Source organism: Juglans microcarpa x Juglans regia, chromosome 8S, assembly GCF_004785595.1.
Source record: "Juglans microcarpa x Juglans regia isolate MS1-56 chromosome 8S, Jm3101_v1.0, whole genome shotgun sequence".
Classification (NCBI taxonomy): Eukaryota; Viridiplantae; Streptophyta; class Magnoliopsida; order Fagales; family Juglandaceae; genus Juglans; species Juglans microcarpa x Juglans regia.
Genome location: NC_054609.1, coordinates 18,995,907 through 19,016,977, shown reverse-complemented (window position 1 = coordinate 19,016,977; position 21,071 = coordinate 18,995,907). Strand labels below are relative to the sequence as shown.

Genomic DNA, 21,071 nt, shown 5'->3' with positions numbered 1-21,071 from the left:
CCATATACTGGAGAGATACTTTGTTCTGACAGAGCATTGGAAACACAAAGACATGATTTTTTTTTTTACTGCAAACAGTTGTGGAGAACAGATCTACAAGAAGTTTAACATGTCATGTTGTAAAAAAGTTAAAATTCTAATTTTTAAGCTAAATTAAAAGATTCCTACATGAAACTTGAAAGCACACGTCACATTAATGTGAAGAGTGAGACGTGCTGATCTCTGAACTTGAGAAAACCAACAAATGCTTTGTTTTTTATATGGATAGATGATGTTTGGTGCCCAGAAGCTCCAGAACTCGTCTGCTTTGAGATCTTGATTGATATCTGGGGATTTGAAGAAAGAGCTCCGTCCACTTCATTTGGACCTGAATTTCATGAACAGTTCATGTTTCAATCATCTTTCATGACCACCACCCTTATTTTAAGTGATTATTTCATTAACTGACACGCTTTGACAGAGTAACTATTAGTTCAAGAGTTCTGCTGAGACTGCCGAAAAAGTACATCGAAGCAGTTTACCGAATAGTTGATTTCATTTTTTTATTTTTATTTATTTTTTTCATATATTTTTTTAATCATTATAAATATTTTTTAAAAAAATAAAAAATTCATAATATCATTAAAAATATTTATTTAATCACTAAATAAAAAAAAAAATATTCGAGACACTTTTAAAGTCTCGAATTCAGGACCAAAGCATTTACGTTAGTTCAAAGGCAATAGGATTCACTCCCTACATTTATATAGGAAAATAATTGATACCTCACCATTTGCAATAATACAACTGCTACAGCCGCAATAATGTAAGAGAAAAAATAATTATAATAATAAATTATGTAACCGTAGTATAATTATTTTAAAAATAATTTCAAAATAATTACGTGACGTTTATGTATTTTATAATTATATGTAGAATTACTCATAATACAACTGCTACAACTACAAAGAGATCCAACAAACTGACATGACTTCGTATAATATATTAGATTTAATTTACAATAAAAGTAAATTTACAATTTAATATACTACATTAAACCACGTCAATTTGTAAATTTATTTTTGTGACTAAAATTTCTCTGTTGCAATAAATATACTTTGCCCTTTCAGTCGAAGGATAGTTTGTGTTCTAAATTTATATTGAAGCTCCTTGCGCAGGGGTTTCTCCTTATTGTCATACATAATTTCGTTAAAAAGAACCTTATTTTTTTATTGATCTACAGAAAACAGACGTCATACGTATATCACAATAATAAAGGCAAAACATACAGGAGGATATTCAAATCAAAGAACGAGTAAGGGTGAGGAGATCTAAATGCAGTAACAAGAAACAAATTTGTAAGGGAGACAGAATTTTCCCTGTAATGATAAAAAGAAGACTTGGAACAATGAATTTTGTCAGTGGAACCAGGAGGATATACAGGAACAGAATCGTGTAAACTCCATTATCTTTGCCCCCTAAAGAATGGTATTATCAAATCTATGAACTCTTCTATAGAAAAGCAAAGAAATCAATAGACAGATTAAATTCAGCAAAACAGGGAAGTGATCGAACAGATGGGGGCAGATCTTACCACAAAGTGGACAAATTTCACATTCAATCCACTGACCAAGATACATGCTTCTCCCCACACCAAGAACTGTTTTTTGTGCAAACTAAACTCTAATGTCTAATGTTCTTGCCACACCGGAGCATCTTCCGAATCTCCACCCAAGAAGGGAATACTTCATTTGAACACTCATACTTTAACATTTCCAGTGTGTATTGGAGTATTTAACTTTTCACTTCCTGCTGTTTTCTTTATTTCAAGCCCAAGCTGCCTGATGTTTTCTTCATGGGCTTTCTCGAACATTCTTACAAAGTTGAGCAGAGTTGAAACAACTGCCAGATGTAATTCAGAAGGGTAAATAGGGTAGCCTAAATTATACTGCAAAGAACTGTACATGCTGGCCTCGAACCAGGCTATATCAATCATCCACATAGATAGAGAAGATGATCAACTTCAAGATTAGCAAACCGCCATCCTGAGAATTCTGTGTATCTTTTAGGAAAAAAATGAATCAACATGGTCTTTAATGATACAGAAAAAGCATATATCAGGGTCACCAATAAAAATATCAGGGTCACTAAGAATGAGAATATGTAGATTTAGGTTCGGGAAACACCATTATATTCGGGTAAATGAGTGATTACACATGTGAGTTCTAATCCAATGGCATGCCTAGGGATAGACATATAGCTACAAACCAAGAATTCTGGTGAATTTGAATATGAGTAAGTATCCTAAACCTGGGAACCAGAAATTGTTAAAACAGCAAGATATTTCAAAACCAAAACATCAATGGGAATGGTTTTTGAGCTTCATAATTCTGTTGAACAATCAGTTAATACGATGTTCGATCTAAAAATTCAATACCTTGTTCAAAGGGGCAGCGAGATGGATCTTCTCCAAAATAAAGGATCAATGCATCCACATTTCTACCCTGTAAAACATTCCAGATGGTAAAGAATGGTTGTTTACTGTTATAATCGCTTGAAAACTCCCAACTACTTTTAGAACATGGCCTACCACGCCTGCATACAATGACGCCAAAGACCTCACTTCGGCTTCGGCAAAAAGAAGGAACTCCTTTAAAGTCTGAAAAGAAAAGGAAAACAATTACATCAAAGCCTGAACAATATACATGGAGCAAACATTTTCCTGGAAATTGATTGAGAACAAAGATACAAGAAGCCTAATTAATGAAAGCTAAAATCATGATACTGGGATTCCATAGATAAAGCATCATAAATATTATTTTCACGGTATCCTCATTTTGTTACTTTGTAATAGTAAAAAATTAAGGAACACTGCATACAGTCTTAGAGTCCCCAAGGATAGATATTCAGAAAAGAATGGATCTTGTCTATGGTGACAAAAAGATTAATCGGCTTATATACCTCACGGAAATTTTGTGATATAGGGCCATCATTTTCTGAGGCAGATAGTTCCTGTATAACTTTTTCCAAGCCTTTGCTTATGGCTTGAATTTCCTCGGCCAAATATTTCAATTGTATCTGGATGGAAATAACACATATATGTCAAGACGTGCCAACTCTAATAAAAATTCTTAAAAAGATTCTTAGCAGAAACAAATAACAATACCTTTGAAGCTGGCTCCAAGCTGGCAAGGTCATTGGAAAAATCAAGAACTTCTGGCAGTTTATCAGCAAGCACCTACAACTTGATAAGCAAGCTTAAACATAACCATGTACTATGCAGGTAAAACTTCTCCATTGGCAAGTATTAGAAATGCTATACAAGATATAACCCAAGGCCTAACATCTCACAATTCATCAACATTTTGAGCTTCAGTATCAAACCACATAATAAGGTACCATAAATAACCATTGAATCTTGATAAGCAAACCATATGTTCCAAGACGATTTTCAAACCACTGGAAAGTCAAGTTATAACACAAACCCACAATAAATAAGTACCACTCATACCTTACAAAGATAATGCATGAGAGTCATCTTGTTGTTCCGTGCACGTGTCTCGTTAAGTTTAAGGAGGCTATCCAACCTAAATCCAACAGCAGATCCTAGAAAAAATGGAAGTGAGTTAGAAGATGAAAATTGCATTGAGATTCCACGAATGGTATAACAGGAATATGACACATGCCACAGCTGAGTGTAGAAGGTACTGTGCCGAAAAGATATAGAAACACGTGGCAGTAACCAGGATGTGAAATAAGTATTTTCATACAGAGCAAGGAGCTGATGCTCAAAGTTGTACAGATTTGAGGATTAAAATGGCAACTTGATGTTCAAAGGTACCGACTAAAATATCAATAGATCAGCATCCGAGCCACTGCCTAGGTCAAATAGGATAAAGGTATGCACCTATATGGGATTGTATCCATAGGCCACCACTCAAGTAAACTTCCTATAAACCAGAAGATCGGTCAGATTCATTTTTTCCATACTTCTCCACACGGGGTCTACTAAAGAAGACAGCTCAAGTGATCAATTCCATGCTAATTATACTTTAATATAATAGTTAGACTCATCCTTTACAAACTTCAGTGGCTCTTTTTCGAAGTTTAAGAAGGCAAATCACATGTTAAACCATCCTGAATCTATAACTTTCTGCTCCTTGATTTTCCCTGTATTTGCCCCTAGATTTGCTGCAAAACTTTGTCAAAAATCTAATTCTAAGATTTTTTGTAGGGTTCTACTTGCTCCAATCGTCTAGGAATTATGGTCTTTTATCTCCTTTTAAAAGATCACACTATTTCCTTTACTAGAGAATCAGGAGTTGTTTTTCAAGCCAAGTAGCAATGCTCACATTCCCTAGCAGTCAAACCCATAAATGACCACAATTTATGCATGGCCCAAGTACTTTCTCCATCTTCTTTATACTGTCCTATGATACTCATATTTCATTACTTACAACACCTTGCTATATTGGTAAGAGTAATTCAAACCATTCACCATGTATTGGTGATGGCCAACAAAATTATGGCACTCCTGGACTATCTTCTTGTATGAGGATTTCCTTCTTTTATATGCTTCTATGTAATCTAATATATCCAAAGTATAGATGCCTTCTAAAGGTGATGGTAGGTTATTTACTGGCTGACCTCTGTATATTTAACATTCTTAATGCACTTAGTCAAGAAGTCAGACCAGTTTAATATCAACTTACCCCTAGCAGTTCCCTGGTTCAAAGCATTTCCTAATGACAGAATCGTCTGCATAATTCTCTTCAGTTTGGCTGAATTCCTGATCTGATGAGAACATCAGGAATAAGAAACTAAGAAATGAGTATTCAAGGAATCATCAAACGTACTTTCAGGAAGAAGAATGAGAATATGAGAGAATAACTTGCCTCTTCTGCGGCTGAGTTTACAACGTTTAGATTCTTTCTAAGGTCAGAAATCTATATGGAACCATATATGAGCCACATTAACACATAAATGAGGGAGTTTTCCGAAAAGCAGGAAGATTATGAGCTTTTTCTCTGTTTTTTTTTTTTATAAGTTTATGAGCTTTTTCTTACCTGGGAGTGGAACTGTATCTTGAATGAAAAAACTCTGAGCTTACATTCTACACGTGGTACTTGCATCAACTCTAAGAAGAACTGTCATGAACATTTACAAAACAAATTAATCCACGATGCTGCCACATAATACATCAGGTAGAGCATATTTCCATACTGAGCTGTTATACCAGCTTAACAACTAGAATCAAGGGACCAACATATTGGCATCAACATTAGAGAACAAGAAGTTGAATTTACCTAAGATGCACACAACTATTTCAGTGTACTGAGAAAAATGTGCACATGGCATACATTTACCGAACACACCAACCACTCTTCAAAATTTCTTATACTAAAGAATGAAGGGTTTATTAACAGACAAGAACACACACACACACACACACTTACTTGCACTTACAATTTCTAGAGATAGGTATGTACATACATAAAACACTTACATTTTAAAGATGAATGCCTTCATGATAAAAGTAGAACTACCCAACCACTAGCACACAAAAGCACACACTACAATAATAAACTTCTCAAGACTAGGACAGACATGAGCACACATGTATACACGCCTTTGCACAAATGTACACACATATACACAGAGAGATACCAAAAAAATTTTCTTCCTCCACCACACAATTGTACCTTTTCTATTTTGTGTCATAGAAAACCTCTACCTACAAAATGAAGTTTTTGAAGGGTAACCCAAAACAATTCATTTTTCTTAATCAGTTGAATTAATATTGGATTACAGCTATATTTTCACTATATGTTCATATCAAGAAGTACACTCTCAAATTTAGCTGATCATATGTACCATTTTATGATGTCAAAAGTTGGAACATTACAATTCGACTGTTACACAAGTATAAGCACAGCCATGAATACTTAACCAAATTATAATGTACCACCGGTTAATATTTATAGGTACACAAGAAAAAGCAAAACTAATTCAAAGGAAAGCTACACTTTTCGATGTTAGGTAGTTAGACTTGCAAATACAACTAACATTGCAATTCAAAATGATTAGTATGGTAGCTCTCTTCTATATCTTTAGCGCGTAATTACTTGTGAAGCAGAGATAAATCGGAAGCCTCAAAAAGTATCCACATGCATGTCATCAAAAGTGAATTTTTCAAGACATCAAATAAAAGGTTAGAATACAAGCAGCACAAAAAAAATCCAACAAACCTGTTCGGATTTTCCTAACTTTTCCTTTTCTCCTGTGTAGCCCTGAACACAGAAATATAAATGCAATTATAACCTGTAAGGAACAGGTGAAACTATCATCTTGAGGGACCTGACTCCTTCAATATGAAACATTTGCAGAAGATATAAAATGATAAAATATTAAATTCAATTTCAACATAATAGCTGCCAAACCTTAAGTAGCTCCATCTCCTCTTTTGTAGGACAAAATTTTATCAGATTCTCAACCTGATCCACATCTAAAGCTGAATCTTCAAGAGCAAGCACTGAACTCTGTCAATGTTCCACATGAAACCATAATGAATTCTATGATGGGATTAAGACCACATATCTTGCAAGCAATCAATGAAAACATTGCATAGACGTAGAATATGTACCACAAGGACAAACCCAGAGGAAAAAATGACTTGTACCAAGAAGCCTACACAAAGACATAAGAACATTGCTAAAACTGCCGGGGCGGGGGGAATGAAGGGGAGGAAGGGAGAGAGACAGAGATGAGACTATAATCACCAAGACATTATAACATGACCTGCTCAAGGTGAGTTAAAAGACATGGCCTACATCCCTTACATGATAAGTTAACATAAGACACCCATAAGAATGTATTTATATTTTTCCCTTAAACAACATGAAACATTGAGTTTCAGAGAAGAGGAAAAACTTTTGCGCTCATAGTTGGACATATATATGAAGAAGCTGTAAGTCAAACAGTTGTAGGGCTTATATTAGTAACATACGTTTAGTACACATCATCATACACTAACATCATCATAGGCTATGTATAATTTGACACTAACAGAGTAAGAGGTTTCACAACATGTCACTTGTTTTTCAAAACTCTTTATTTATAAGGGAAGGTGGTTCCATTTCATCCTCAGACCATTGAAATCAATTTGGTACTTTTTTTTCATTCTTTTGTCATTGCTAAAACTACAGAATCTTATCAATAAACAGTACCAGTACAGTTGGACCCAAACTTTATATTTGAAATGTGATCAGAACAATGAAAAAAGGAATATCTAGGCAAGACCATTTTCATTACCTTGTTTACAATATTCTCGTGAAAGGATTGAAGCGAATTTATTTATACAATTACAAGAATGGATTCAGTTGAGATGTGCTTCTGGAGTAATAAATGCAAGCTGCTGCTGTTAGAAATGCATTCATGACAGATGAAGATATGGATGGCAAAAGCATAAATGATTTTTCAAAAATAAACACAAATGGAATGTCGGAAGTACTGCCATTTAGGAAGCCATAAAGGAACAGATACATTGAAAGCGTATAAAATGTCAAATACAAGATGGATGTGAGGCAAGAAAAAGGCAACATAGGAATAAAAAATAAAGATTGCCCTGAATATAGTGAAATGACAGAACAGATTCATATATCTGAGCTCCTTTAGTTTGGATAAGGATTTGTAGAGTTGAGCTCTAGACTGCTTGAATTTTAAGCTGAATTAAAACTTTATTCCATCGACCAATAGAAGTACATGCTTCAAGTGCCATCAAACTTACCACTAAGTCGTGCAATGGTATTTTCACCTTTGAAAGCATGATTTCACAGTTATATGCCCGCCGGTGGTCTATCTGAAATGTGTGATACTATTACATAAGAACTAGATATTGAGGTAATTTTCATAACAAATGTAACTTGGCCAAACAAGATCAATGTGATGAGAAAATATGCAAATCACATATAAACTATAGATGCTGCACTAGATTGACTGAAGAGTTTCTTTCTTTTTCTATAAGATCATTTTTCATATAAGTAATGTGATCTTATTAACGAGTGCAAAGAGGCACGGCTTGAGAACAAGAACCCCTGTTCAGAATAAAAAGAAAAACACCAATTAAAAAATTCCTAAAAGCTAATAAAGAGCAAATAATAATGAGCCATTGTACATGTATAAAGGGAGTTGAAGGCAATCTTCATCTGCTCTACTACGTAAGCTTCCTTATCTTCAACTATTTGTGCATTCTGCTCTCTCCAAATACACCGCATTAAGCATAAAGGAGCCAGCCTCCATTTTTTTAATGGGTAAAAAAGGGTAGGAGGGGACAACTAGAAGTGGCCTCCCTACCTAGACGTGACCATAGAGTATATGTCAAACCACATAGGGTAACCCAAGAACCATTGAGCCAACGCCCATGCTAACAAAACATTATTTGTGCCCCTGCTGTCCTCCCCAGTTCTCCAACAAGTTTCTAATCTTTCTACACATTACCAATCAACACCAAACCCATTGAATAGAAAATGCCATAAGTCTCTCACTACTTACACAATGAAGAGGAAGATGATCAGTGGACTCCCCATTCTTCTCACACATACAACACTAATTCACCACAATGACATTTCGCTTCCTCAGATTGTCTAATGACAAAATATTTCCCAAAGCCGCCATCCAGATAAAAAAAGTCACTCTCAAATGGTCCTTCATTCGAGAGTGAAAATGTAGGTAATCTTGAAAGCATATCATATGACTTCACTTCAAACTTGTGTCACTTGGATCCTCTCCTGGAAGGGATCCAACATATAGTATCCACACCTTCTTATCTTATTCTGAAACTGTACAATATCTCAAAGAAAAGGGGCAACCAAATCCACCAGCCCTGCTTTCTTTATATTTTTCCATCACATAACCCTAATTTGGAACTCTTTATGGTTTTTGCCCTTATACCATCATCTCAACAACCCAATCTTAAATTTAGTCATCACCAGAAGGGTTCTGCACATCTGTCTCAACATCTTGCAAGATTTCACTCCTCCAACCTTTGCTAATGTAATCCCCAACTCACCCACAAAGTCCAATACTTTCTCTCACCTATTAGATCCTTAAAAATTCCCCATACTGTAGCCATTAGAAAATGCAATCCTATACAAGTTCTGTCCAAAAGAAGACAATATACTATAAGATGGAGAATATGAAATGAATTTTCACAGTAAAATTTTAGCGACAATAGAGAGTTTTTTTGTTTCTCCAAATCGATACAAGGTTTCCAATGACACATCTTTTGCCAAATATTCCAGGGCTTAGATCTCAAGAAAAATATAGACAACTTCAAATAAAAAAAATTGAATAGAAAAAGTTATGCCCAAAACAGCTTGAGAACCAAAAACTTGATTACCAGTTGCACTTTATCTGATTTATGTCCAAGTGAATCACGTATAGACTTCTTGCCATGATCTGAACTCGGAAGTGCTGCTGAGAAAAGATTCTCTAGTTCTAAAATGTCAATCTCAGGAGCCCTAAATGAGAGAGAACAAACGAAATTGCTTATTAAATTTGAAGGAAGCTCAAAGCATGATTAGTAGTTTGACATGAAAATTATCTCCGAGGAAAAAAGCACATACTTGGCAGCTTCACCCAATTTTTGTGCCTCAGCCCATAGACTTCCTGATGCTGCTCTTGTCAATTTCAGCCAATGCAATGGCTTCAGTTTTTTCATATGATTATTCTTTGAGCTTATAGTGCGTGACAGAATGTGCCCCTTCCCCCTACTAGGAGATCTAAGTGGGGATCCAGAGACACTATTTCCGTTACTATCTGTCCTAGAGAAACCTTTAACAAAAGGAACTGGAGGAGGGGGCGCAGATGGAATGGGAGAGGAATTCTGTGATGCAAGGTTGGAGTGCTTGGATGAAACAATGCGTGCAGGAGGCGGTGGTGGCACTGGAGATGGAACTCTAGGACTTGCAACCTGTCCAGAATGAGGAGGTGGAGGGGGTGGGGATGGAGGATGTCCAGCTGTGCCAGTTATCTTTTCCTTCAAAGGAGGTGGTGGAGTTGGAGGTGGTGGAAAATTAGGCAGAAACCTTGTTGATGATGTGACTACAGGTGCTAAAGGCGGATTAAGTAATGAATTAGTGGCAGAAATTGGGGGACCTGCAGTTTGCACAGAATGAGGGGGTGGAGGTGGAGGTGGAGGTGGAGGCGACGTTGTCCTAACAGCTTGATTTTCCTTCAAAGGAAGTGTTTGAGGAAGAAGTGGTGCAGTTGGAGGAGGATTAGGTAACAAGTTATTGGAAGGGGTATTTGAGAATGGAATCCCAGGACCATCCAGGGGACTAACCACTGACAACTTATCTCTATAATATATCTCGTTGGTAATTGAAGAATGTGTAGTTTCTAAAAGATGATGAGGTGGCAGTGGAGGAGGTGGGGGAGGAGAAGGAAATTTTTTTCTAGAACAATCAGTTGAGGAAGGATGTGATGGAGGAGGAGGAGGAGGTGTGGTGGGTGAAAGTGAAACAATTTTGGAATCTGCAGATTCAGGTATGTGTGAAACTACCAAGGTTGGATCTGGAATCGCTGAAGATACCACTTCCAGACGAGTGACTTCTGCACTTTCAGGTAAGGCAGGATCATGTAGCTGACTTGCCATGCCAGGAGTTTGGGCTACAAGTGCATCTTGCACAGATTTACAGGAGACTGAGGTTGACTCAGAAAATTGAGGCATCCCATGGCTGAGGATGTAAGATTGCCTGTGTGATTGATGCGCAATCTGAATGTCATTAGTCTCAACTGCCTTTCTACTCAAATAAGAACCAGGAGATCGCTCAGGTGAGGACATGGACTGAATCTCTGGGGACAAAGATAAGGAGCTCTTAGCCTTTTTTTTCCACGCTCCCATGAGAAACACTTTCCAACATCTCATGGACAATATTTGATGCACTCATTTGTTGAAGCACATTTAGTGCTGCATCAGCCTTGGGATCTAACCAGTCTACATGACTGAAGAACTCTTGAACTTTTGCAAATGCTTCCATTGGAAGGCCCTCCTCCTCGAAGCACGAGATATCACCCACAACTATGGAAGCAGCAGCATCCATCTCTGAGAAGAGAATCTTCATCCAAATGATAATCAATCATAAACTTCATGTCAAGAAAGAGCACCAGCAAATAGCTACGCCTAAACAAATATGGCATGTGAAATACCTCTACTCTGAAGTCCTTTGGAAATTGATCCTTAGCATTCCACAACATGTCAATTTCATCTCGGTTTAGGATCAATATATTGGACCTAATAAAAGCAGTGTTAAACATGACTCTGAACATCATCTCTTCACGTTTGATGTCATCATGCAAGCTAACACACTCCACCACAACATCACCTTGAACATGGCAATTGATATCTATTTTAACTAGTTCGCATTCTACCTGAAACACAATAGTAAGGGGTTACAAACAATCATATGATACAAAGATTAGACTTCACTTGACATGAAATAATAAGTCCCGAAAAACTTTGTAATCAAGGAAAGTGAGCTTCCCAAGCAAATCAAATCATAGAAAGAAAGATATCAATCCAGATAATCTTTTGCAGACTCAACAACAGATATAAATAAAGCTCCAAAAACACAAAGCACTCTTACCCTCTGGTTTATCCTAATCGGTTATGTTATCCCATCGAAATGAATTTTGGTTTTCAAGTCAAGACCAGAAAGCCATATTATGTTATCCCAAATTAAAGAGATCCCCTGAACCTAGATTGGCTAATGTAATTATTTTTTATAACGTCAATAAATCCCGTGGAACAATTACCCAAGGGAAAAAATATTTAACTTTTATTTTCTGGAGACCTTCCATGGGATTACCAATTGCACTGATGCGCAAATGATGTACCAGAGGCTAGATATTCTAACAGTTTTTAGGCTATTATCATTCTAATTATTATGCTTCTTAACCCTGGTACACCTACCCTTTAAATGAACACATTTTATGTATGCTCCCCAAGAAAGGGAACCCATGATACTATTACAAAATACAAGAGTTGAAAATGGAACAATCTAAGAAACTAAAATAATCCTTTAAATGAAGGTATTCACACTATGATGGCGACTCAAGATCAACCTCACGAAAACCTTATCTTCCCTGTCGAGAAGAGGGTGAATAGAAAGTTGGGTTTATATTAAACACAAGATCCACCTATTTCAAGAAAGGAGAAAAGGATACAGCTAAGGGTTATATACACTTTTTGCCCCCAAACTACCGAGTGTTTTGCAGTTTCCACTATAAATTACTAAAGTTTACATACTGCACTCTCAAATACCAGGAACTAGCAAATGGCACATTTCGTCCAATTCCGATCGTCAAGGTAAAAAGTAGGTGATGTGTCATGTGACACAATCTTGACAGTCAGATCTTGAAGGAGGAAGCTATTTGGTAGTCGACAGAAGTTGAAGGGTGCAATGTGTCACGTTTGGTAGTTTTAAGTGCAAAGCGTAAAACGGTAGTTTGTGTGTGAAAAGGGTATTTGACCCAAAAGAAGAAGCATAACATCACCTGCTTGTAAGCCTGGACAGCCTTGCTTCTTTTCGGTGATGAGTACAAAACTTTGGGGGTTTTATCAGCAACAAAAAAGGGATCCTGTCCGTATACCTGAAATATTGGACAACAGCCCCCACTTCCATCAAAATCAGGAATGCATCTGAGAATGATGCAGTCCAAGGTGAGCGCTCTATCCAACGGTGGCCATTCAAAGGCAACATTCCTCCTTGATACATACTGAAGATACCTCAGTTGAGAAGGTATTGGGTTCAGTGGCGACAGCAAATGCAAAAGCTCGCGAGGAGCCTGTCTGTAAACCATGTCTAAGGTCTTCTGCTCCCCACTATACTGCTTCCTATAAATCAACAGTGCAGCCAACATAAAAGCCAAAACGGGCCAACCACCACGTTCGCAGTGCATCAACAGCATGTTATGTTGTCCAAGTGCCAACCAACTTTCACTTGATTTTAGAAAATGGTGGATGACCTCTACTGTCAGCACAGGGCAGCCCTCATAATGTCGAGGGTATTCCATTACGGTCATATCATATGTGTCCAAAATATTAGCAATCTCGCTTTGTGCCTCTCCCTCACGAAAATTGAATACCAAGAAGGAAGCTTCAGGCAAGTGATCTCGAAGTTGACTGACTATCCCATCAGTATATATCTTATAGTTCTCTTCATCCCAGGCCTCGGTAGAGAAACAGGAGTCAAATACTATATATACATACATACATGTGCATAAAACGTGAAACCATTAGCCACTAATTGAAAAACTTACTTCCAAAGCTTTTAGTTAAAGACCAAATAATCGTACTTAGTAAAGGCCATGTATTATATGCACTCTATTAATTGCAATACAAAAAATTTGGGTTCCATTCTTCTGCCACCATAACGCAATGAGAGATTGACATGGTCCCCTAAACCCGACATTGAGATCCCATTTGATCCTTCTAGTACATAATTATAAATACCAGCCACAACTTGGATTTTTCTACTCCGCTCTGCTTGGTTGCTCGGAATCTAGAGGTAAAGTAAGGGAAAAAACTACAAAATTTTTCATCTTTTCTTGTTAAATGAATCTCAAACGAACTCTTTTGAACGTAATTCACTGTTTCCTCAAATAATGAGTACTAGAAAAAGATCAGGAAAAGGCCAATAATTAATAATCCCATTCCTCCTAAATTTTCTCAGCAACCAAGCAGTGCCTCATGCTCAGAGATAAACACACAGTATGAAACTCCCCACTCTTCCAAGTCACAATTTTCCATTTATTAAATTGCAACTTGGAAATATTTATCACTTCCCACGAACTTTTTCTTTTAAAAAAAAAAAAAAAAATCAAGAAACGTTACCATAAACTCGCTCAGAGATCTCAAGGAGCCCATCGGGTGGCTTCCGGAAAAAGAACCGCCGCAGCAACGCCATCTTAGTCGTCCAATCACTACTCCAACTTTAACACTCTATAAAGATCTATTTACATACATATCAAATCAATATATATATATATATGTACATTATATATACGCGTATGTACGGTCGCTGTGTCTGCTTGTTGTCAAATGTCAGGTGGTGCTAGTGTTGTTGACGATGACTGACGGATATAGGTCTGGCTCAGAATTACATGCTTTCCTTCTTTCCTCTCACTTTTCTTTTTCTGAAAGCTGAATATTATTACTTTCCCACCGACTGCGGAGGAGAGGCCACGTCGGATGACATGGATTACACTACACGCCGAATTTTGGGTAATAGAATATCTGAGATGTTGAAAATATTTGTAAATAATAGTAAAAAAAAAAGATAATAAAATAATAAATAACAGGTAAAAAATAATAAATAATAAAAAAATAGATAAAAATTAATAATAAAGTAAAGAATAATAATGAGAGTATTTAAGATATTTTTAATATCCAAACGTCCGAAATGATTTTATCATTTAGATTAAAATGTTAAAAAAAATATTATTATAATATTATTTTTTTAATATTATTATTATTTTTTAATTTAAAAAAATTAAATTGAAATTTGAAAAAATTAAATTATTTATTATATTTTGTATGAAAATTTAAAAAAATTGTAATGACAAGATGAGATAAAATATTTTTTAAATCTAAACGGATCTAAATCTTCCATATGTAACTATGGATATAACATTTTATTTTTAATATTTGAATAAAAAAGAAAATATTATAAATTATATTATTTAATAATGTTACGTATAGTTTTAGAGTATACAAATCATGCGCATTCTCATTAAAAAAAAATAAGATTCATTATTAACAAAATTATTTTTTATATGAGTCTAAAATTTATACATTTTTTTTAAAGATAGTGCGCGAAATTTCAACATCGACGATAAATTCCTAATCTCACTCAGTATTTTATTAGGATAAAAAAAAAAACTCTTTAATTTATTATTAATAACCGATCTAATGGTCGAAAGATAATAGCATTGTATATAATACACATGATGATGTTTAGGCTATACATCTCATCAGGGCTGCTTTTTTCCCGTTAGTTCTCGCAACTTCTTCCTTGAAAAACAGATGAAAGTGGAATGTGATTTCAAACTTGAAAAACACATTGATGTTACACCTCCACAAAACATGAGGGATTGATAGCTGTAACAATCCTGTTTCACAAGTGTTTGAAACAGCTGGAAGTTCAAAGCTCAGGCAAGAATCTGTGTTTCTTCGAGTCTCTGCAAGACTTGTTTCATGGTTGGTCTTTCGCACTCATTTGGAACTGTACACAAGACGGCTATGGAAAACAGATTTCGAAACTCAGATCCAAACATTGCCCCACGTAAGCTGGGATCTGCCATGGCACTTACACTTTCTCCTCTCTTTACTGCATCTGTTGCCTGGCATTAACGACAACAAACAGGTTTAAGTAGTACATCGACTCGTTGTTCTGTCAGAATAGTCGCATTCAAACAAATTAAAATCAAAGAAATTCGTACTCGCTGTTCTAAAAACCACCTCATATCATGGGATGGATGTAACCACATGCACGTCTCTTATAGCTTTAATTGTCGAAGAATCTCCTTGTTTTCCTACTTACTATCTGTCTCCAAACCCATTACAAGACACTACCCAATAAATTACTTTTGATGCACGTTTTAATAATACAACATTTTTTATTATAGAATTCATAGAAGTTAAAGACAATGCTCGTCATAAAAAAATTTATGTGCGGAAAAATTCTAAACAGATGAGTAGTTTAGCTTGTAATCTAGATTTTTTTTTGTATTTACGAGTCACAGCTGTAACTTCGGTTTTATTGATTAAATAAAATCTATTTTCCATAAAAATATAATACAGCATTTATGATATTAAATTAAATGATATCATATCAGAAGCTGTGAGCCTGTGAGCAGGTTCTGTGTATGCTTTTTCACCGAAAAAAATTACCAACTTATTTTGAAAAGAAAACAGATTGAATAGATCAAACCTCCTCGACTAGAGATTGTGACTTTCTTCCCGTCAAAAGTTGAAGCAGCAAAACACCATATTTGAGAACATCGTCGGAAGTTCCTGAGCTGTGATCAGTCTTCTGTAACTTGGAGTTTGATAAGATGGGGTCTGAAATCTTTGGCTCTACTTTCTCATTTAGTAATATGTTTGTTAACTGAGCCATATTGGATTATTAGTAACTTGGCAATCATCATCAGGTAACAGCGAACCAGCTTAATTATAGTATTACCTTTATATCTCCATGAACCATCTTCTGCAAGGGATTGTCATGCAGAAACCATAAACCCCTTGCAATTCCAATAGATATCTGCAACCGCTGTTCCCATGTCAAGATCGGTACTCTTCTTTCACCTGCATGCCACACACTTTCATGGTTACATTTTTAAGATCGTAAAAATTTCTAAAGTCATGGAAAATGGTAGTTTCAGTGACATGTTTGGAGAGGAAGCATTGTATGCATTTCCTTGTTGCAATAAGTTGGTAATCAAAAGTTTCCAACCTTGCGTGGAGGAAAAATGCTGTTTTTCATCGTAGGTTTTGTTATTGAGCAGTGCTACTCTGCCGCTCAGACTTCACCGCTCAATCTTATTGCTAGTTCAAAATTTCTTTTTTCTTTTTTTTTTTCAATTTTTTTATTCATATTTTTATATCATTTTAAAAAATTTTTAAAAAATATAAAAATATATAAATACACTAATAATCACTTCTTTAACTATTAAATAAAAAAAAAATTTAAAAAAAATTAAAATATATGAGGTGTCAAATTGAGAGGATAAATAGAGTGGACAAAGTAGTATTTTTTTTTTTTTGTTATTTTCTATCCTGTATATTGATATGACATATTTTAAATGAGTCTTCGTTAAGCGGTAGATATATGACATATGAAGCAATTTAAAATGGACCGTGTTACAAGGACCGAGACTTCAATCGAAGAACTCGACTGATAAGCGCAAATGTATTTTTCTTTATTCATTTTTTAATACATTTTTAAACATTTAAAAAAAGTATTAATTCACTAATATTCAATTCCTTAACTATTAAGTAAAAAAAAATAAAAAAATAAAAAATTTAATTGATCATTTTTATTGGTCATTTTTATCAGTTCAACTAGTATTTTCCATTTAAAATATATAGTACGTAACCATTAGCAAAACTTCCTATATAATAAGAAACAGAGAAGCTTACCAAGAAGCCAGCTTTCAAGATCACCATTAACACAGAACTCAGATACCAGACACTCATCTCCTCTATCACAATATCCAAGAGTGCTCACCAAATTGGGATGCCTTATTTTTGCCTTCTGGCATATATCATCAACAAGAGTATGAAGCTTAATGCCCTCTTTAAGTCTCTTGATTGCCACTCTCATTCCGCTAGGCATTCTTCCAATATACATTTTCCCTAGATAAACCCTTCAGAATTAATTCAACTTGAACTCAGTCACAAGTGCCATATATACAAGTGGTCATGGGCATCATACCAAGAGTTCCCTCTCCAATCAAGTTTGAATTATCAAAGGAATTGGTAGCTCTGTTCATTTCATCTTGCGAGAATACATAGAGGCCAGAGCAATCGAAGTGACTTCTGGCTTCATCTTCTAGTTCTTTTTTAAGGGCTACGACTGCAGCAACAAATTTGCATGAGTTGATATTCACAAAAGAATGCAGCATTGAATACATACATATACATGCACGCGCACACACTCATATCATTTTCCTCACCTGATAGATTATCCATGTCCTCTTCACTTGCATGTTGAAGTTGCTTCCTGGTTAGTGTATATAGTATTGGAGCTAGGATGACAAGCACTGCTACCGCAATTACCGTAGCGATGAGTTCCTTGGAACTCAGCAGAGGTCCTTTTACACATTAATCAGCTGATTAAGCTAAATTTCATTTAATGTACAAGGGTGAACAAAACAAGAAAGGTAATTTAGTACTTATTTTGATTCACCTTTCTTCTGATTTTGTGTTGTCCATGGAAGCTCTGAATCACAAGAATGAAAATATTCAAACGAATCAGTCAAAATGAAAATGTCACATATGTGAAAACTTGGAAAATCTTACGTACGTATTTCACTCCATAAACAAGAAAAAGTCCCATAGACCCAGTTTGGGGTGTTCACATCTGAGCTTGCAAGACTAACAAGGAGAGCTTCAGCACACCTTTGTCCATTTGAACTATCACCTTCTTTCAAAGCTTGCAGTGACTGACTATAAGAGGAGACGCAGTTAAAACACGTCTCATCACTATAATAAGAAGCAGACAAGTCTTTACAATTGGACTGGACGGCGCTGTATCTCTCAAACCCGAGAAAATTTGTGATTGAATAAACTCCCTTTGAGCACAGGTTTGGTGTTGAGGAAGAGATGAACTGTTGGATTTCACATTTATTGAGATTAGTCCTCTGGTGAAGACTTTGGAATGTGTTAAAACAATCTTGAGCTTCATCCATTTGGAGGAATATGGATCCAGACTGATTGGTTTTTATAGCCATTGCTTGGAAGAAAGATTGGAGGGCTGAGCTGCAGCATGAACGCAATACTGAAGAGGGGATAGAACCTGAATCTATGTCAAAGCACTCGCTGTGTGCTTCATATGGGAATTGGCTGAAATTCAGTGAGCATGAACCTGAAACATGGAAAAAAAGTTCTGTCAAGGAAGTAGTTAAGAGGAGAGATTTCATTTCATAGTACTATTGGATCTTTGTTGCATGCTTACTTGAATTTATCTTGCAAGGACTGCAAAGGAGGATGAAGATGAATAGGAAGAAGTAGGAAGTGGCCATTGGTGGTGATTTTGAGGTCTGGTTTCCTTCTTTGCACTCTGGTAATGTCTTATATTCCATAATTCTGCACCAATACACCAAGAGAGCTACTTTGGTGATATACTGTCATTGATCTTTATTTTCTTTGTGTGGGTTTTAAGTATTAAGAATTTTATAACTACTGCTAAAGAATTTAGGCAAATTGACTAGGCAAGTCATCAAGTAAGATGAGGAACCGGTCTTCTTTGACACAAATGAAAATGCCAAATACTAGAGGTCAAATCCACATATCCAAAGCTTTTAACATCCCTTTCTTCCACTGTCATTGGGTCTTTAGCCGGCCAAATGTAATTTAGTGAGCTACGGATATATCATATCAACACCCCAGATGGCCGTTGACTGAATCTGGACCTTCAAAATCCACACCAATGGCTGCTGCTGCTTCATGGTGATCATGTTGTTGAGCCATTTGTGAAGGATACCCCTAGAATAACAACGCTATTATATTCTTGCAGATGTATGTGGTGTGGATGTTTCTGAATTCTACCGTCTTATAATAATTGATTGACTCATTCTTTAAGGTTTGATGAACCTGAAATCCATCTTCTTCATCATCCTGTCTAGTCATCTTGCCGGCCTAACTAAATGCCAACAAGAAAGCGTGTATTGCAAATTTCTATATGAAACTGGGTTTGTTTGGTTATGGTAAATTAATGGAGCTTATTAATCATTTTCAGGGAATAATTTTACATTAGAAAACTTCTTTCATTAATCGAGGAAAATAAAAAAAGATTTTTCGAGTGACATGTTACCAATTCACTGACTTCAGTGTCATGTTCCATGCTATTCATCCATGGCATTGATGGCAAAATCAGCCCAAGGTTTGGTGCAACAATGGGGCCTTTTTTCCCAAGGCCCAAACACAGAAAGGCCCATATTCATTTTGAGCTTTGCTCCAACAATTAAAAAGAAGCCAAATGCCTGTGACATGATTGACATAATTCTCAATTTTCGAAAAAGAGATTTAGAGTTCGAAACCCTCATTCCCCCACTCAAAAAAAAAAAAAAAAAAATAGAAGCTAATTTTGTAATCAATACATCTACCATTTTTTGATGATGAATATTGATTGATGATCTTAGGAATGTTGAGTAATGAGATAAAATGAAAATTTTATAAATAGTTTGTGAATAATAGTAAAATAGTTTGAATTAAAATGTTTTATTAGGTTTTGAAAAATGAGAGAAAAAAAGTTTAATAAAAATATTATAAAGTTACAATATTGTTTGAATATAATTTTTTAATAATATTATTATAATTTTTAATTTGAACAAATTTTATTATTTTTTGTGTTTTTTTTTTGAAAGTTTAGAAATGTTGTAATGATTAGATAATTATTAGATAAAAATGTTAAAGATTTGAAATTGAAAAATGTTTTGTATTTAAGTGATGTTCGAAAAAGAAATTATGAAAAGTTTTGAGATGAAATGAGATCTTCTCATCTCAATCTAAGTGTCCAAACATGGCCTTAATCTGTATCTAAAATTAGAAGTATTAAAAGAAATTATAAGAATCCAATTTGAGATGTTTAGTTAAGCTTATATGAGTTTAGCTTGATTTAATAAATCAGCCTAAAAATAATAGTCTTTTTCTTACCTTTCTTTTCCTTATTTTGATTAGAAAGTGGTGTTGAGTGTGGAATGAAAACATGGAACAAATGATTAGAAAGTGGTCTCAATACCTAACATAGAAGAAAAAATTCACACACGCAAAATCCATGCTATGAATATTTTGCACGAATTCCACACCTTGGACATGCATTGAAAATGTGATACACACCCTATTTCTTGTATGTAAACAAAATTGTAAAGCTCTCAACGATCCCATTGTCATTTTCAACTTTACAGTAACAGTGAATTTTCTTTTTTTTTATTTTTTCTTTTCTAGTTGGTCAGAAATAGTTAATATAACCTTGGAATAATCCATAAAATTGTTGATTAAAAATTAGAAATTAGTTAATAATTTTATTTTTCTAAAAATAAAAAAACTTGCCATTGATGAGAGTTATAGATACTGACCATATTCATATAGAAAAATTCTATTAATCATCTCTATACACCACACACCATATTTGTATTTTTATTTTTTTTCCTCTTACCAAATGTATAGTATATGAATGATGAGTAGAAGAATTTAATAAGTTTAAGAAGAATAAAATAAAATAAAATAAATAAATAAATGTGGTGTGTGATGTGTGGGGATGATAAGTAGTAAAACTCATTCATATATATCTATTTTTATCAATGCTATT

At 35.1% G+C, this 21,071-nt stretch overlaps 3 protein-coding genes across 3 annotated transcripts; all 3 read right to left on the bottom strand.

Moving 5' to 3' along the window:
• Nucleotides 1-1,189: 1,189 nt before the first annotated feature.
• On the bottom strand, nt 1,190-14,180 carry LOC121244609 (formin-like protein 18). The gene is given in 19 exon segments (XM_041142758.1): nt 1,190-1,457; nt 1,574-1,881; nt 2,417-2,483; nt 2,570-2,638; nt 2,941-3,057; nt 3,146-3,217; nt 3,491-3,585; nt 4,692-4,773; nt 4,875-4,925; nt 5,046-5,126; nt 6,228-6,269; nt 6,420-6,518; nt 7,766-7,837; nt 9,377-9,497; nt 9,603-10,871; nt 10,873-11,096; nt 11,188-11,409; nt 12,535-13,235; nt 13,874-14,180. Coding segments are annotated over 18 exon segments (3,600 nt in total). The 5' UTR covers nt 13,947-14,180; the 3' UTR covers nt 1,190-1,457; nt 1,574-1,738.
• An 892-nt stretch (nt 14,181-15,072) lies between these two features.
• LOC121245007 (receptor-like serine/threonine-protein kinase At1g78530) lies at nt 15,073-16,533 on the bottom strand. The gene is made up of 3 exons (XM_041143275.1): nt 16,224-16,533; nt 15,972-16,148; nt 15,073-15,381 (listed from the first exon to the last, which is right to left on the bottom strand). The coding sequence occupies exons 1-3, from the start codon at nt 16,242-16,244 to the stop codon at nt 15,190-15,192; spliced, it is 390 nt and encodes a 129-aa protein (XP_040999209.1). The 5' UTR covers nt 16,245-16,533; the 3' UTR covers nt 15,073-15,189.
• Nucleotides 16,534-17,138: 605 nt separating this feature from the next.
• LOC121244305 (probable LRR receptor-like serine/threonine-protein kinase RKF3) lies at nt 17,139-19,390 on the bottom strand. The gene is made up of 8 exons (XM_041142314.1): nt 19,355-19,390; nt 19,146-19,246; nt 18,717-18,847; nt 18,066-18,626; nt 17,949-17,981; nt 17,716-17,853; nt 17,475-17,615; nt 17,139-17,395 (listed from the first exon to the last, which is right to left on the bottom strand). The coding sequence occupies exons 1-8, from the start codon at nt 19,388-19,390 to the stop codon at nt 17,139-17,141; spliced, it is 1,398 nt and encodes a 465-aa protein (XP_040998248.1).
• Between the last annotated feature and the right edge of the window lie 1,681 nt (nt 19,391-21,071).